This window comes from Belonocnema kinseyi, chromosome 10 (genome assembly GCF_010883055.1).
Source record: "Belonocnema kinseyi isolate 2016_QV_RU_SX_M_011 chromosome 10, B_treatae_v1, whole genome shotgun sequence".
NCBI classification, from domain to species: Eukaryota; Metazoa; Arthropoda; class Insecta; order Hymenoptera; family Cynipidae; genus Belonocnema; species Belonocnema kinseyi.
In genome coordinates, this window is record NC_046666.1 from 86,216,993 (window position 1) to 86,235,803 (window position 18,811).

Consider the following 18,811-nt stretch of genomic DNA (forward strand, 5'->3'; position numbering starts at 1 on the left):
GATTGTTTAAAATAATATTAAATTTTCCAGTTTCGAACTATCATTCTTTTTTCTAAGGCAACCCTTAGGTAGGGAAAATTTTTTAATTCAAGTTAAAGGTACATTCTATAACTTGACTTAAAGAAATTGAAAATTACAGTTGCTAATGGTTATTTTAACTTTCATGGTGCCTGACCGAAGTTTTACATCTCCTTTACACACATGCTACATAATATACAATTTTTTTCAAAACCTATTCTCGTACAAGTACCATTTAGCCGAAGATTTCAATATTCTTAACTCATATTCACTAAATTCATGTCTCCCGTGAATTTATTAATTTTTGACTAAAATAGTGATTTAGCTAATTTAAATTTTGGATTATAAACAATTTTCTACTTATTTTTCGTGATCGGATATTTATTTTTTACACTGGGTATGCTTGAATAAAGTTTTAGCAAAAACATCTCTCCTAGATCCAAGTGTTTCAATGCATCTTCTTTATATGAATTTTTCTAAGTAATTAAATAGAGATGAAATTCAAATTCAAAGCTCTTAAGGTTTTCAACTGAATATTCTGATCGTGAAACTCGCGCTTCGCGCTTGATTTGTGACAGACGTTTTTAAATATATATTTATTTTCTGAGCTGCCTTGCAATAAAACGCTACAACCCTCATTGAGACTTTCTTTTTTATCGCGTGTTTGTTTTGCTAAAGTTTGTGATTGTTTTCGTATATTTTTGTATGCATGAAGCAAAAACTCCTACAAGTATTATTTTTTGCTTTTTACGCATCTTATGTTTTTTGCATAAGTTTGCAATTCTCATAGAAATTTTGTGGAAATTTTTTTAAACTTAAATTTATCCAAAAAATTTTCTTCGTGTTGCGTCGTTTGGCACAAAATTTACATTTTCGATTTTCCAATACTATTTTCTATAAATGAAACGAAAATTCAAAATCTTATCAAACAGTGGTTGAAAAATCTTTGCAGAAATTTTTTAAATTTAAATTTTCAATTTTTAATAGTATTTTCGATGCGTGAAACCAAAATGACAAGTCTTTTAAAAAATGGTTTAAACGTTATAATTCCACGTTGAAACTCTTTCTCAAGTTTTGGGTTGTTTGGCCAAAAATTACAATTTTGTGCTTTCTCCTAATATTTTTAATAAAGAAAACAAAAATATCAAGTCTTATCAAGAAAGAGTTGAGGAAAAAATGATAGGTCTTTTAAAACCAAATTCCTCTTTTAATGTTTGTTACGTATATCTCGTCGTTTGGCTTAAAATTTCTGGTCGTTTGGCGTCAAATTAAAATGTTCGATTTTTGCACAGCATCTTCCATGTATGATACCATACCCGTTGCTGAAGGAATGCTGTTGGACGATCAAGTTATTTCATCCAGGACTTAAAAGTGCACCAAAGCTCAAGAGGTATCGAGAGAGAGGTATTATGTAGGTATTCTACAGAGATATTTCGAAGGACCATTTCGCTGGCCCTACCAGCCACGCAAATTTAACTTTTTTTGGCCGAATATTTAGTGCAGAATTTGTTCGAATTTATACAACAAAAATTAGAATTTTTGCATCACCTGAAACACCTGATTTCTCAGAAAAATACTAGCGGGGTCAGCGAAATGTTTCGCTGGCCGCCATATTATCCAAAATCAACTTTATATGGGTGTATTACTTTTGTCTTAATTTGTTCAAATTTGTACAAGAAACTTCAACCCCTAAAAACTACACCCTGTGAGAAAACTACCATGGCGGGGCCAGCGAAACGTTTCGCTGGCCCCTTCATTATCCAAAATACCGCTAGTCACGACATTATCCAAAATCATCATTGAACAGATCAAGGTGAAAATAATACACAGATATAAATTTGATTTTGGATAATGTAGGAGCCAGTAAAATGTTTGGCTGACACTGCCATGCTGTTTGCCTAAATGCGGGTAGTATTCAGGGGTTGAAGGTTGTCTGCACAAATTTGAAAGCATTGAAATGTTTTGCTGGCTCCGCCGTGTTATTTGCCAAACTGGGGATGTGTTTCACGGGTTTAAGTTTGCTTCAAAAAATTGGACCACATGAAGGCAAAAATAATGCACTCATATTAAGTTTATTTTCGATAAGACCGTGACCAGCGGTATGTTTCGCTGGTACCGCCATAGTGTTGCCCAATAGGCGGTGGTTTTTAGGGTGTGAAGTTGAGTGCACAAATTTGAACCAATTAAGAACAAAACAATACTCCCATATAAAGTTCATCTTGAATAATGTCGGGAACAGTGAAATTTATCGCTGGCTCCGCAATGTTGTTTGCCTAACTGGGGATGGTTTTCTGGGGTTGAAGTTGCTGCACAAATTTGAACAAATCAAGGCGAAAATAATGCACATATAAAAATTCGATTTTGGATAATGTAGGGGCCAGTAAAATGTTTAGCTGGTCCCTTCATGTTGTTTGCGGAAATTTAAACAAATTAGGAAGAAAATAATACACCCATTTAAAGTGGATTTTGGATACTGTCGAAACCAGTGAAATGTTTCGCTGCCTCCACCATGTTATTTGCCTAACTGGCATTGAGTTTCAGGGGTTAAGGTTTGCTTCAAAAATTTGAACAAATTAGGACGGAAATAATACACCCATTTACAGTGGATTTTATATAACATCTAGAACAGTGAATATTTCGCTGTCTCCGCCATTTTGTTTGCCTAACTGGGGATGCATTTCAGGGCTTGAAGTTTGCTTCAAAAATTTGGACATATAAAGGCAAAAATAATGCGCTCATATAAAGTTTATTTTGGATAATATCGTGACCAGCGGTACGTTTCGCCGGCACCGTAATAGTCATGATGGTTGTCTAACATGGGGTGGTTGTTAGGGGTTGAGGTTGTCTGCACAAATTTGAGCAAATTAATGTAAAAATAATAGCCCCATATAATAGGGTGAAATGTTTCATTGGCTCCGCCATGTTGTTTGCTTAGCTAGAGATGGTTTTAAGGGGTTGAATTTGTCTGCAAAAAATCTAACAAATCAAGGCGAAAATAATGCACCCGTATAAGGTTGATTTTGGATAATGTTGGGACTAGCGGTACGTTTCGCTAGCCCCGTCATAGTTTTTGCCTAACATGGGGTGGTTTTTAGAGTTTCAAGTTGGCTGCACATATTTGACAAATCAAGGCGAAAATAGTGCACCCATATAATGTTGATTTTGGATAATTTCGAGACCATCGGTACGTTTTACTGGCCACGTCATGGTGTTAGCCTAACATGGGGTGGTTTTCAGGGGTTGAAGTTGGCTGTACAAATTGAAACAAATTAAGACGAAAATAATACCCCCACATAAAGTGGATTTTGAATCATATCGGGACAAAGAGTACGTCTCGCTGGCTTCGCTATGTTTTTTGCCTAACTGGGGATAGTTTGCTGGGGTTGAAGTGGGCTTTACAAATTTGAGTAAATTAAGACGAAAATAATACACACGTATAAAACTGATTTTGCACAATATCAGGACCAGCGGCACGTTTCGGTGGCCCCGCATTGTTGTTTGCCTAACAGGGTGTGATTTTTAGGGCTTGAAGTTCGTTGCACAAATTTGAAAAAAAAAAACCGAGGCGAAAATAATGCACCTATATAAAGATGATTTTGGTTAATAGCGGGAACAGCCGTACGTTTCGCTGGCCCGTCATGGTGTTTGCCTAACATGGGGTGGTTTTTACGGGTTGAAGTTTTGCAGACAAATTTGAACAAATTAAGACGAAAATAATATCCCCATCTAATTTGATTTTAGATTATGTCGGAGCCAGTGACATGTTTCTCTGGCTCCGCCATGTTGTTTGCCTAACTGGGGATGGTTTTCAGGGGTTGAAGTTGGACGCACAATTTTGAACACATGAAGGCGAAAATTAAGCACCCGTTTTAAGTTGATTTTGGATAATATCGTGACCAGCGGTGCGATTCGCTGAACCCGCCATGATGTTTGTCAAAGGGGGTGGTTTTTAGGCGTTGAACATAGCTGCACAAATTTGAAAAAATTAAGAACAAAATAATACACCCATATAAAGATCATTTTGGATGTCGGGACCAGTGAAATGTTGCGCTGGCTCCGCCATCTTCCTTGCCTAGCTGGAGATGGTTTTCAGGGGTTGAAGTTGGCTGCATAAATTTGAACACATAAAGGCGAAAATTATGCATCCATAGAAAGTTGATCTTGGATAATATCGTGACCAGCGGTACGTTTCGCCGGCACCGTAATAGTCATGATGGTTGCCTAACATCGGGTGGCTGTTAGGGGTTGAGGTTGCCTGCACAAATTTGAGCAAATTAATGTAAAAATAATAGCCCCATATAATAGGGTGAAATGTTGTTTGCTTAGCTAGAGATGGTTTTAAGGGGTTGAACTTGTCTGCACAAAATCTAACAAATCAAGGCGAAAATAATGCACCCGTATAAGGTTAATTTTGGATAATGTCGGGACCAGCGGTACGTTTCGCTAGCCCCGTCATAGTTTTTGCCTAACATGGGGTGGTTTTTAGAGTTTCAAGTTGGCTGCACATATTTGACAAATCAAGGCGAAAATAGTGCACCCATATAATGTTGATTTTGGATAATTTCGAGACCATCGGTACGTTTTACTGGCCACGTCATGGTGTTAGCCTAACAGGGGGTGGTTTTTAGGGGTTGAAATTGGATGCACAAATTTAAACCAATTAAGAGCAAAATAATACACCCATATAAAGTCCCTCTTGGATAATGTTGGTACCAGTGAAATGTTTCGCTGGCTCCGATATGTTGTTTGCCTGAATGTGGTTGGTTTTCAGGGTTTGAAGTTGGCTTCAAAAATTTAAACAAATTAGGACGAAAATAATGCACCCATTTAAAGAGGATATTGGATAATATCGAAACTAGTCAAATGTTTCGCTGGCTCCGCCATATTGTTTGTCTAACTGGGGATGGTTTTCAGAGGGTGAAGTTGCCTGCACAAATTTGCACAAATTTGACAAATTAGGACGAAAATAATTCACCCATGTAAAGTTGATTTTGGATAAGGTCGGGATCAGCTGTACGTTTTGCTGGCCCCATCATGGTCTTTAACTAGCATGGGCTGGTTTTTAGGAATTTAAGTTGGCTCCACAAATTTGAACAAGATAAGAAGCAATTAATGCACCCATATGAAGTTGTTTGTTTATCATGTCGGGGCCAGCGGAACGTTTCGCTGGCCACGCCAGTGTTTTTCTGAGAAATCAGGTACTTTCGGTGATCCACAAATTCGAATTTTGTTTGTCCAAATTAGAACAAATTACGCATTAAATATTTGGGCGAAGAAAAGTTGAATTTGCGTGGGTGGTGGAGCCAGCGAAATGGTCCTGTGTTTCGATAGGTATCAAGTTTGCGGACATACGGACATAGACAGATATCATCGCCTGAATTTGATTTTCGGCATGAGGGGGTCCAAAACGTTGATATACGTTCAAAAATTGAGGTGTGAAATTTTGGACGATGCTAATATTTTCTTAATCATGAAGGACGAGAATGTAAAAATTATTCATTCATATTGCTTAAGTGAAATTTAAGGAAATCTTGTCAGTTGCCTTTTAAGATAAGCAGTCAATTATTAAAATTAAAGCAAAGTGAAAAAGTCATATATAGTTTGTATATAGTGGTAAACACAATGACGTTTTTCAATTGTTTCATCAATTATTCTTAGTGTTTTGTTAGTTTTTTTCGCTATATAAAAACTATACATAACTTTTCTACCTGTGAATATATTTTTTTATTTGATACGAAGCCTGCGATATAAAAGCAGTGATGCTAAAAATATAATTCAAATAATACAAAAGTGTTATATATTTTAAATTTTGTGTAGCTAAAAAAGGTACTTTTTATCTATTAAGCTGTATCATAATATATAAAACTTTAGTCTGAAAAACATCACTAAATATCTTTTTCTAAAATGCTTTTTCTTTCAATAAAAAACTATTCTCATGAAATTTGTTAATCAGGCAAAAATTCAAAAAGTTATATAATTTGTGAAAATATAAAATTTGTGTTTTTGAGAGATCCGTGAGTTTAAAACGTTATTTTTAAAAGATTTGAACAAGATTTAGAAATTATCTTGATGAAGTTTTTCAATTAGACACAAATCATGGAGCGCGAAGCGTTAATTTCGTAATGAGAATGAAATCCTTAAAGCCGTAGATTAAATTGCTATGTATAATAACTATAGAAAAAAAATTATTTTGGGCATCGCATTTTATTTAAGCACCTATTCAAATCCAAGATAGAACTTCCAATAGTGTGCGGGAGGCAAAAATACTCACCTCGAAATTAACCGATTTGATTGCAGTTTGGAAGGCAATAAACTTAATTTAACTTTTTATTTTACTTCATTCTACATGCATTGAAATAACAAACAATAAAAAGAACACTGTTTGTTTTCATTCGCATAGGACTAAATTGTTACCTGTGGTGAAGTTCCCATCTCTTGGCAGGATGTGAGATGTCACAGCAATGAAGAACAAGACTCACAGCTTTGCTTTTGTCGATACTCGACTCTGCAAGACTAAGTAGATTTTTCATGTTCTTTAGTTGTTGGAAATGAAAGCTCATGTCGGTTGCGAGTACCATGTCGATAATCAATGTTCTAAACTCTCGAAATTCATCTCGAGATAGGTTTTGTAGAATATTGCAATCATTTTCACGGAGTATTCTAAAATAAAATAGTCCACATTATCGACCTGTCATGTATGCCATTCTGTGCGTTATGTACACATGACCAGAATTCAATTGCATTGTTCTAATTACTATGTGGTTAGTTAAAGCATATTGTAAAGGAAAGGAGGTTTAGCCATACCGGAAGCTCGCCGAAATGTGGTGATTTTCCAAAACCGCACGATCGTTGTATAGGATCGCCGTGTCACTTCCGGACATCACATGGAAATTGTTCGTGGTACCTGTATGCTCATAATCATGAATTAGAGCAGCCACCAGGGTCGCAAATATCTCTAGATCAGTCAACCAGTTCTGCAATTTCAAAAACACTTCAATATCTTATCTTAACGTAATCAGTGAATACTAATTCTAATATTATGATAGGCGATTTTCCTACATGTTTAACTTTTTATGTCCGTTGAAGTTTTATTAATGTTTCAAAAACTATTTAAACTCCAAAAATAGATTATAGAATTAACTCTGAAGCCTCGTTCATGGTACCCAAGTACCAAAGCTTAATGGTAGACATCCTAACTACGTTTACGTGACTCCAGGCAACTGGTAATCGGCTTACTGGAAGGGGGGGGGGGGCATGATGAAGTTCTGATATGTTTCCGATGTAAACTTGTTTCGTTACCATCTTACAATATTCTTAACCTAACCTTAAGTGATTGCGCCGTCAAACGTGGTTCTGTATATCTAAATAACCCGTAGCTGACGACGACTTTTTCTTGGTTGTCTTTGGTCCTCTGTTCGATAATAAAATCGTTAAAGTGATGTTTGTTTAAATCTGAATATTATCGTGTGTGATACACAAAGTTGTGTCATTATGATTAAATGTGCTGAACATGGAGCATGCACACAGTAAGTGTTTCACACTTTCATATCATCTCATAATCCTTTAAGTTTATTCTTCAGAATTATTTTCACAGTTTGATTTTTTTCACAGTTTTGCACTTATTTCGACACACATATTTTTTCTGTTTGACGGTAAACCTTTTGTAATAGGGTGTATAAGGAGTTTCTTCTATACGTAAAAAAATTATAAACATTTTTAATGTCTCGACTCTACCGAGTTTAAACTATCAATCTTTGTTTAATTTTATAAAGAAAGATTTTAATATATTAGAAAATAATTATAGTGGGGTTTTAGTTACTAAGTAGTTTAGTTCATATAAGCAATATCTTTTATGAGCACATTCTAAAATAAAATATTATTTTCATTCAAATATATCTGCTGCATTAATTCATTTTTCGCTAAAGTATGGTTAAAATTTATTTGTGATTGCAAAAATTTTTGGGTTTTAGTATTTTATAGTATGAAAATGAAAGTAAAATTCATAAGAACTAAAATATGAAAGAAAATGTTTTTTACAATACTTATTTATCAATTCTATTTTTTGTCAAATTCAGTTAATTTACTTTATTTATAAATTTTTATTTTGCACACACTGTTAATTTAAATTTAAGGCCGAAAATATTTTTTCAAAGAAGGTCCAAAATGGAAATTTACAACACAAAACTGTCTTACCAAATTACCAACCTATTCTTTCTATTATTTTACATTTTTTATAACCAAAAAGGATATTTTAAAGTCAAAAAGAATCTCACATTTAAATCCGTTTAAACATACTGAGAGAAAACGGACATAATTCTCCGAAATTCCATCTACTACAACTTTGAGAAAATTATCGAAAAACTGATAATTAATTTTTAATAGAAAAACCTATCCAATCACTATTTAAATGAAGTTTAACAACATTTAAATGTCTGTAAATTAAATACAGTTTGTTTGGAAAATGCTTAAATGTACTATTATTCTTAATCAAAAATATATCATTTTTGGGATTGAAGGCGGAGATTTTAAAGAAGGACATTTTCTTCATCGGAGCATTAAATAACTTGACGTTCTTATACATTTTCAAGAATTGGCTATTAAGTTACTTGGAACTAAATACTCATAAATTGAAACAATCGATAATACTGAAATTTTTATATAATTTATAGAATACTTTAAGGTTTGCACTAGAAATCCGTAAAAGTTGAATTTTAAATTTATATAAATGAAGTTTCAGTGATTTCACACTAATAATTCATAAGGTCATGGACTACAATTTCGAAAAATTTAATCTTGAAAACATCCAAGATCAAACAATTGCACATGTTTACGATATTTCGTTTCAAATGAAAGCCTCAAAAAGTCTAACTTTTTATTGTCTAAAAACGTTAAAAAATAATAATTTGATATTCAAATATTAAAAAATAAAAAATCTTAAGCCACCATTCAATTTAACATAATTTCTTACTTAAAACCTTAACACTCATACAATTTGAAATCTAAGGAATTCTGATGATCACAATTGAAAAAAAGTTTATATTTGAAAGAAAGAAAAGTAAAACTCTGAAAATATCAGTTGCTGTCATTCAAAAGGCTTTAAATAAAGAAATTTTAAGTTTAGGACACCCAGTACATGAATTCGTAATTTTGGCAGATCTGAATGTAAGAATTGTTGAACTTTAATAACTTTCGTTTATGAATTATTATCGCTATATAAAATCGTAATTTTGTAAACGCTTTCACATCAAGCTTAATTTTAAATATTTGGTATCATTGAACAATTTTTGTAATGTCTAAAAATTATGTAATTTTTATTTAACATTATTGTTCACGGTATTGTCTGGTAATATTCTGAATTGCACATTCATTATCAGATATTTTTTCTAAATCAAATGATCTAATCATTTTAATATATCATTTCCTTGTAAAAATTAGGAATAGAATTATTTATATGTAGATCATTATTTTACTAAAGAAGCTTAATAACAGTGCACATGAAAGTCAACCGCTTTTCCAGATCCATTGTGGGATTGAAGTTTGGAAACATATAAGATAACTACTCGAATAAAAATTCTTCGACTTGAGTTCGACTTGAATTGCCCCCAATTAAAACATGCTGAAGTCGAAAAGTTTCACTTGAGCATGTCTCAGTTTTGAGATGGAGCCAGACTTCAATTTATGTCTTAGAGGCAAGTTTCTATGTCTTGAGGACATAAATTTATCTCTTGCGTCGAATTTTTACGTATGACTCCATACGTGCGGTTTATAACTTCGAGTGTATACCTGCCCTAACAAAAAGGGTAATTCTAACAGTCATAAAAGCTAATCATTATTAATTGTTAAACAATCTTGTATAATTTTATACAATATATATATATATATATATTACGTCAACTTATTTACGGATTTTTATTTGTATTATGCTTGTTCGGCGCTGATATCGTAAATGTTGTTTGTTTTTACGTATTTCTAACGGTTCGATAATTTCAGCCAAAATAAGGCTCGTTTCGAGTCAAGTAAACGTCGTCTTAGCCAAGACACGGCTCGGCTTTCTTAACTTTGTCTTGTTTTGTCCTGGGAATTGTGCAACTATCAGTTCTTTCAATTTGATATTCTTCGATTTCAAAGAATTTCAAAAACCACTCAATCTTCTACATTAGCAATTCTACCACTAATCCTTTTTGAATATAAACATATAAAATTATGTTATATGAAACTGCCTGTTAATACTTTCAATATCAAATGTTGTAATTTTCAAAGAATTATTAGTGAAATTGTCCCAAACATGTTTGATATTGAAATTTGAAACTATTTTAGATTCGGGAAGATTTCAATATAAAATTTGTGAATAATTCATCAATGAACAATAATCGTACTATATTAGGATTTAAATTCCTAATATAAATCTAAAATATATCAGGGTGGCCTCTAAAAGCATAAAAAATGTCTGATAATTTTCCAGTTATCGATCTTTTTTTTCGGGTACATTTTCTTGCTACTGAATGCTTATTTTGATAATGTAAAAATATGCCCCTCAATAAGTATAAACAATTCTTTCCTGAACTCTGTGCTCGCGATTCGTTAAAAAAGAGGGTTAAAAAAGTGGTTATTCCTACAAAAATATCACTTTCCCGTAATAGCAGCATTATTTTTTGCGTCTCAAAGTTGAGTCCAAGCAAGTTGTCAAAATCGCTCAAAACAACGTAAAGTTGACCATTTTGGAACGCTGGACATTTTGAACTTTTTCAAAAGTAAATGAATTCGACTAGCAAAACTGTCCATCCATAAAATTTGCCATAATTTTCGAAAGAATAGATAAATTTGTTGGGATTTTTAAAAATTAGAATTTTCAAATCAAAAAAGGGAATAGAAGATATTAACCGATTTCAACTTTTTTGTTACTGTTTTCGGATGCCAACCCATAAATATTTGTCGCTCAGCTCAAACGATTCGACTAATTTGATCATTTTCAATCCACCCTACTGTGCTCCCTGAATTGATTTTGATCTTGTTATTAATTGGTATTTTTCGTGCTATTGATTAAGCATTAGATTGTGAGAATCTATTCCCTCGATATTATTTTAATTAAGTTTAATCGGCGCGCCTATGAATAACTGTTAAGCCGCCAGAATTGAGGGTTTTCGGAATTTAAGTTGACTAGTCGACTGATTAGACCGCGAGAACTTATGTGCAGTAGAATTGAGCGGCTGACAATAAAAAGTGAAAATATCTCGTTGGTGAGTAAGAAGCAGCTATACAAAAGTGCCTAAAAAATGGATATAATTTCACGGCTGTAAAAAGTAGCAATAGAATATTGGCTTTAATAAGTTGACGACGGTGCTTGGGACGTAAGAAAGAAGAACAGAAAAACTTGGTAGTAAGAAGTGGACAAACGTCGCGTGTCGGTGAATCGGTTCTGTTACACGCTGCGGAGACAAGCCTCGTTCGAAGCCGGAAATGCACGAGGACGAACCCGATCTCGCCCGACTGGACGATTCGCTTTCAGTGGCTAACTAGCTATTAGGAGTTTTTCGGTAAACTGAATTTTCACTAAATTTTGCAGGGCGTCCAGGCCGTCAAGAGAATGAAAGAAAGTTCATGGCAACTTTTTAAACAATTGCTTTGGGATGAATTCTAAGAGAAAATTGAAAAGAGATCACAAAACATTTTTTATTGTTTTCTGAAATTTTTTAAAAGTGTGTAAAATATTTTTTAGACTTTTGCAATTTTTCCATATTAGATCATTTTAGAAAAATTAAGGAACATAATTCTTTCAAAGCCTTCTTGTGCAATTTCGTTGCACATTTTTTAAAAAGTTCAAGTTGGTTTAAATAATGTACTTTCAAATTTGAGTAAGTTTAAGAGACGTTCAGAAATTTAAAATGATTAAAAAATAATTAAAACTTGTAAATATTTTTGAAGAATTTTGCAAGGTTTGACGAAAATTTAAAAAATGTAGGTTACTAGGAATAATTAAATTATCAAAGAAGAATCTAAATTATTTCAAAGGCATCTTTTTTAAATTTTCAGAATTAGGCAACAATCAGGAAAAGGACGTGATTAGAAAAAAGATTTTTTTTAATATTCGCGTGCAAATATTAAACGATTCATTATGTTGAATAATCAACTTTAGGAGAAAATTGAAAAAGGTTCTTAAAAATAAAAAAACGATTTCCTAAAATTTCTGCAAAGAGTGTTAAATATTTTAAAGTGAAGTTTTCTATCATTCGAGAGATTCAAAAATAATTTAAAGCTTAGAAGATGACTAGAAATGAAAAGTTTTAAAGATGTCAAAAATATACTTTATTAGCTGCTTATAATAAAAAGTAAAAATATAATTAATTACTAAAAATAGAATTATAATTAATAATTTCATATCTGTAAAAAGCACTGATAGAACATTGGCAGTAAAAATTAGACAACGGTACTTGGGCCGTAAGAAACAGAAATAGAAAAACTCGGCAGTCAAAAGTGGGCACGCTTGTGTCTACTCTTTATAGCCAAAAATTTATGTGGATTTTTTACCACCGGTTATGCTATCGTTCTTGTTTCTGTAAAATCATGATACACTATTCGGCAACATTGCAATATGCATTGAAACTTCAGAAATATTTGAGTCTTGGAACATTTTTTTCTTTTCATTGGCGCTAACAATTGAATTATCATAAATTTAACTGAAACCTCCCACCACTGATTCCGGATACACTTTTTGAGGTTAGGATTCTTTTGGGTTTGACTTTTTTTGGGTCAAGTTACTTTTTGCTGAGATATTTCAAGGGTTAGGATTTTTTGGGCTAGGCTTCATCCAGGTTAAATTTCTTTTGGATGAGATTATGTATGGGTTAATTATCTTTCGAGTTTGGTCACTTGGACCTGCAAGGGATATAATACTATATTTAATTACTTTTTAAAATGTTGAGAAAAAGTCGAGGCAGTTGAAAATATTTTCAGGAATTTGAGACGAGTCAAATAGATAAGAAATATTCACAAATTTGAAAACATTTCAAAAAATTGATAAAATTTTCCTTGATTTCTTGCAAATTTCTTAAACATTCCTAAACATCTTTGAATACGACTCGAATTTTTCATAATGTTCTGTAATATTCTATAAAATAAAACAATTACTTTAAAATATTGTAACATCTTTCTGACACATCTGATATTTTTAAAAGTCTTTTTTCAATTTTCTTAAAAATCTTATAATACATATGTTTATATCAATTTAAAAAGCAAACTGACAGTACAGTTTTAGGAAACAATAAAAAAATGTTTTGTGATCTGTTTTCAATTTTCTCTTAGAATTAATCGCAAAGCAATCGTTTAAAACGTTGCCATGAACTTTCTTTCGTTCTCTTGACGGCCTGGACGCCCTGAAAAATTCAGTGAAAATTCAGTTTACCGAAAAAATCCTAATGCCGATGCACCGACAGGCGACGTTTGAATGCGTTGCTCCAAGATGAGTGAGTGGTGGGGGCCGAGAAATTCCACGTTCTGGAGACACTGGTCTCTTGATCGTCTTCGGTTACCTTGTCCCCTTTCTTACGGCTCAAGCACCGTTGTCTAATTTTTAAAGTCAATATTCTATTGCTACTTTTTACAGTCGTAAAAGTATGTTCATTTTTTTAGGCACTTTACTATAGCTGCTTCTTACTCACCAACGAGATATTTCCACTTTTTATTGTCAGCCGCTCAATTAAAATTTTTCAATTTAATTGTCTTTCGCCGCATTACTCGAGGATGTATACTATGTACTATAATTCTCGAATTGATATGCCGTCGACTAATACACTAAAAGCCGCGAGTACATATACTTCGTGAAAATGATTCCGAAAATGCATTTCGATATCTTCAATCTGAGTTATGTTTACCGTGCGTCTAATCCTTAACATAAAAATTTATGTGTAACCTGAGAAGTCAGCTGTAGGAGATAACGTATTCGCGATCTGATTGTATCTCGAGTAAACTGATCTGTAGTTGTATATTAGCCGCGAAATTTGAATGATTTTTGTTTTATCTATAACCTTATTCTTTTAAGTTTTTGACTGTAATGTTTTGAAATATGTTTTACAAAATATTACTTACTCTCATATGAAAGAAGGCAATCTTCAACAACGTTGCTGAACGCTTATTTGCTTTTCAGTGAGCTACATATTATTCATCATATGCGTTATGAATTAAATACGATATTCAAGATGGTCGCTTTTTGGTGCGATGGACTCTATCCTATAAATATGTTCATCATAATGCGCCATCTTTAGGATGAAGAAGGATCGACTGAACACGATATCGAAGACAAATTTTTTTTACAAAAATGCAACATTCTACCAAAAAATATGACTGTTCAACAAAAAATTTATTGTCCACGAAACTGATGCATTTTCACGCAAAAATAGAAAAAAAGAGTATTTTCCACTAAACAATAAAATTTTTAACCAGACATAAGCCTTCAATGAAAAAAATTTCACAATGCAGTTTAACTTTGACCCAAGTTGTGGAATTTTTAATTGAAAAAGATGAATTTATAAAAAGATAATTAAACTTTTAACCAACGAGATAACTTTTCAACTTAAAATATAAATATTTAAGAAAAAAAGTAATTTCTTAACAAAGCGATTCAACCAAATGTTTTAAACAAATTAGTTGATTTATCAAGCAAAGAAGAACGATTTTTAAACAAACAGTTGCATTTTCATACAAAAAATGCAATTTTTCTTATAACAGATGAAGTTTTAAGTCAAAGAGATAAATTTGCAAAAAAATAGTCGAATTTTCGGTTGAAAAAGATATTAGTTGAGTTTTCACGATCGAACTATGAATTTTTAACAAGAAATAATTTGCTACCAAAAAAATTAAAATCTCGATCCAAAAAGATGAATTTTCTCAACCAAAAAGGATGAAATTTTAACAAAATAGTTAAATTCTCTACCAAATAGTTGCATTTTTATCCTAAGAATATCGATTTTGTACTGAAACAGATGAATTTGTAATAAAAAAAATTAGTTTTATAAGTGTAACTTTCATACAGAAAAAATTTTAGTTCATTTTTCAACACCAAAATATAAATTTTAAACAAAAAGTACATTTTTTACGTAATAGTTTAGTTTTAACGAAAATAGTATATTAGCTTAATTTCTGACCAAACATTTGCATTTTTATAAAAAAAAAATTAATTTCTGCTAAAGCAGGTAAACTTTAAAATAAAAAAGATAAACTTTCAAAAAAAGAGTTTAATTTTCAAACGAAAATTTAACGAAAGAATGAAATTTTCTATCAATTAAAATAAATTCTGAGATTCTCATAAATTCTCAGAGAATTTATTTCTCGGTTATATTCTTCGTAATATTCTCATTTTTGTTACTGTTCTCAAAGTAATATAACCGTCTCAGAATCGCATATTTTGCACCTCTCATATTCCGAAATCCAATAAATTTCTTATTTTATCTTATACATATAAATTTATATGTAAAAATTATATCTTAAAATTATGTACAATTATATTTTAAAATTAGGTTTGAAAAGTAATTCATTTCATAAATATAAATAAGAGTTTTCGATAAACATCTTATTAAAATTCAATTTTTAGCAACATAATCATCTATATCAATGTTTCATGTATAAAATATCATTTTTTATACTCAAAACTGCTAAAAACATTAATTTTTTAAGTATTAAAGAAAATTTTTTTTCATATCCAGCCAAAATTTCAAACGTGCCATTCCGGCTGGCCTTAAAGTGCTCTAAGAATTTGAAATAAAAGTGAGTTTCATAATTCTTTTAATTTTTTCATGATTTTTAGAAACCAAAATTGGTGAAAGGTATGACGGGCGGGATGTTTAAATCTTCTAACGAAATAGCTGTAATCGCTGTCAGAAGCACGGCGTCTGAATTACAAAAAGAATTTTCTGTGAATTTTCGATTGAATTTTATTTTGTATTATTAACAAAATTTTATATATGTTTCAAAAATGTGCATTAAAAAACCTCCGAAAATATATATTATATGTCTGTATATACGCCAAATAAAAAAATAAAAATGACTGTCTTTGAAAATAAAATTTGAAAATAAAATTCATAAACGGGGGAAATGTTTTTATGCAATCACTAAACATTTCTGAAAAGAATATAAATACACGAAAATCATATAAAAATCAGAATAGATTAGTATTTGCATTGAAAAAATTAAAACCTAATGTACACTGATTTATCATTTCTATATGCATTTATAAGTAGCATGGTCATGAAAAAATCTCTGGCGTCAGAATCCTTAGGATAATAGAAAATTTTTTCCTTTTTAAGATACTGTTACGTGGTAAATAATGCGTTCAGATTTTTGTGTTAACAACTGAATTGCAGACAGCAATTCACGACGTCTTTATTGCTCGAGAGCTAGAACACAACTGAATATGCGCCAGGCCTGGACGCTACACTATGGCCTTATATTCTAGAGAGGCACGTATGGCCCAAGGGTAGTAGTGGAAATAAGGTATGAGAGTTAGGCTATCGTAGCACCCCCCTTTCGAGACAGTTTTTGGTCCTCCAAAATCTACAATTTCACCCTCCTGGTTTTAATGTTGACACCTGTTTCCACTGTTTCCAGCAGGGGTCGAGCGATTGCCGCGTAAGTCACTACATGTGGTTGTACGTAGCTTTTGTTCATTATACAAACAAAACAGATTTCCTTATGGATAAAATTAGGGTGTGCACTTAATATTCCACTCTTGTATAAAACAAACAATACAATGCAAGCTACCGAGATGTAGACTAAATATTGGATCCATTCCAGACTAGTCTCTTTCCAAGTTTCAATTCGCCTGTGCGTTGACATTCGGCCTAATATATTTTGAGTGTCATCCAGACTTAGCCTGGCTCTAGTCAATTCGTCTACATTTATTTGCTTGGGCAGTTGCATTAGTTTTCCTTTATGTTTATCTAGATCTTGGTGTTCGCAATTAATGTCATAAGTTACAGTTATCGATAGTGTCCCTCACATAAGATGTCTAAATCAATATCTACTCTCGGTATAATTATGTATCCGTCATTAGTAGGGATACAAGTTTCTTTATGCAGAAGGTAGGGGGAATGATTGTAAGTGGGTGTCACATATCGTCTTAAAAGACTTGTTTCACAATTTTCACTTTCTGATAACTTGATGTTCAGTTGGTTACGTTAGCAAATAAGATATTTGCTGATAATTTTACATTTCTCTATAGTTACTTTGTCTATTGTTACATACAAGTCGCGATAGTGTATTACATATTCATGGTCGGGGATGTAGGTAAATAACCCTTGCACGACAGCTACTGTTAGCTTGCTGATGTTAATTAGATGCTGAGTGTTTGACTCGTCGTTATCAAAGTGATGACGGGTGCGATGGTTTTCCTCGAATTCTCCTATAGCTGACTTCACTATCTTGGGTGTTAAAATTTACGGGTGTACTACCCAGTGCTTAGGACCATTGATAGCATTAATAGCTGTGTTGATATCATCGTCCATCTCATCAATTAGCAGAGTGACCAACATAAATTTGGATTTTACAAAAGTATTTCAGGTGTTTGTATTTACTGCAGTGCCAAGGTTTCTCAGAGCGTTTGATTCGGTGTTTATTTTTCCTCTTAGATTTCTATAGTCCGTTGACGAGGAATCAAGTATGATCTTGAGAATTTTGGTGTGGTTTTAAGGACGTGAGATAATTGTTTATTTTCTTAATAAATGTTGTCGAACTCGTTGTTTATTTGCTCAACGTCTCTATCGCTCAGCGCTCCAAATAATGTTTTGGAGATACCACATACGAAATTGGCTAATCCTCTTTTTGCTCGTTATTTGCCTAACAAATTGTGTAAGATTTGGATTTTGGATTCAAGCCTGTCGTATGTACCTCTCGTTAGTTGTAGCTCGTATACAGGAACGCACTCCTTTCCAGAAGCTGTTTCCGCTAGATGTAACGTGTAATCTACCGCTGAGACACGTTGCTCGGTGGTCGTCATACTGATTCCTATTATCAGCCGCCATTCTTTATGAAAGAAGTGCACCCTGTTTTGTTCCTCTACGCATACGTTCCCTCTTAGTTCAGTGATTGTGTAGTTAGCTTGAAACTCTACCACTAGGGCCAGAAACACAACTATCTTCAACATTGTCTGAAACATAAAACGGCATAACTTGATCTATGTGGACTCTCATCATTTTGCTCTTATAATTTATAATCAAGTTGTTGTTATCTAGTACTTGTATTATTGTACTAGGGCCTTTCTAGCTGGGTTCCAATTTGTTCAACATGTTGTTATTTTTCCATTTGACCGGGTTTCCAATTTCATACGTCGGTTGGATTCGCGTTATGTTTTCATCCAACCTTCTCTTAGACTTTTCCTGTTGTAGCTGGATCCTTTCATTAGCCTTTTGTAAGTATTTTTCATGTTTAGCTTTCCATTTTCTTATCAGGTGGCTATAGGTAAGTGTGGGTGATCGGGCTAGTGTGGAGGGGAGGTTTGGGTCTCTTCCAAAGGTCATGTGGAAGGGTGAGCGTCCCGTCGTCTCGTTCCTTGTAGTATTTATTGCAAAATTTATAAACTTGATGTTTTCATCCCATTTATTATTGTTTTCTGACATTGAAGTCTTAATCATATTTTTTAATGTTGAGTGCATTCTCTCTATATTTCAGTTTTCCTGAGAATGGAATGCAGTAGCTTTAATGTGTTTAATTTTGAACATTTCTTCAAACTGCTGTACTAATTCTGACAAAATGTTCTGTCTTTCATCAGTCAGAATAACCTTGGGTGCCCAAACACGTAGGTATAGTA

The 18,811-nt window shown here is 32.7% G+C and overlaps 1 protein-coding gene across 1 annotated transcript in view; it reads right to left on the reverse strand.

The window, feature by feature from the left end:
- Nucleotides 1-18,811, reverse strand: part of LOC117182227 (calcium/calmodulin-dependent 3',5'-cyclic nucleotide phosphodiesterase 1-like) — a 1,276,250-nt gene that overhangs the window by 20,480 nt on the left and 1,236,959 nt on the right. Inside the window, exons 13-14 of the mRNA XM_033375310.1 lie at nt 6,823-6,992; nt 6,433-6,678 (exon numbers count right to left, since the gene is read on the reverse strand). Coding sequence (XP_033231201.1) covers nt 6,433-6,678; nt 6,823-6,992 — 416 coding nt within the window. The remainder of the gene's footprint in view (nt 1-6,432; nt 6,679-6,822; nt 6,993-18,811) is intronic.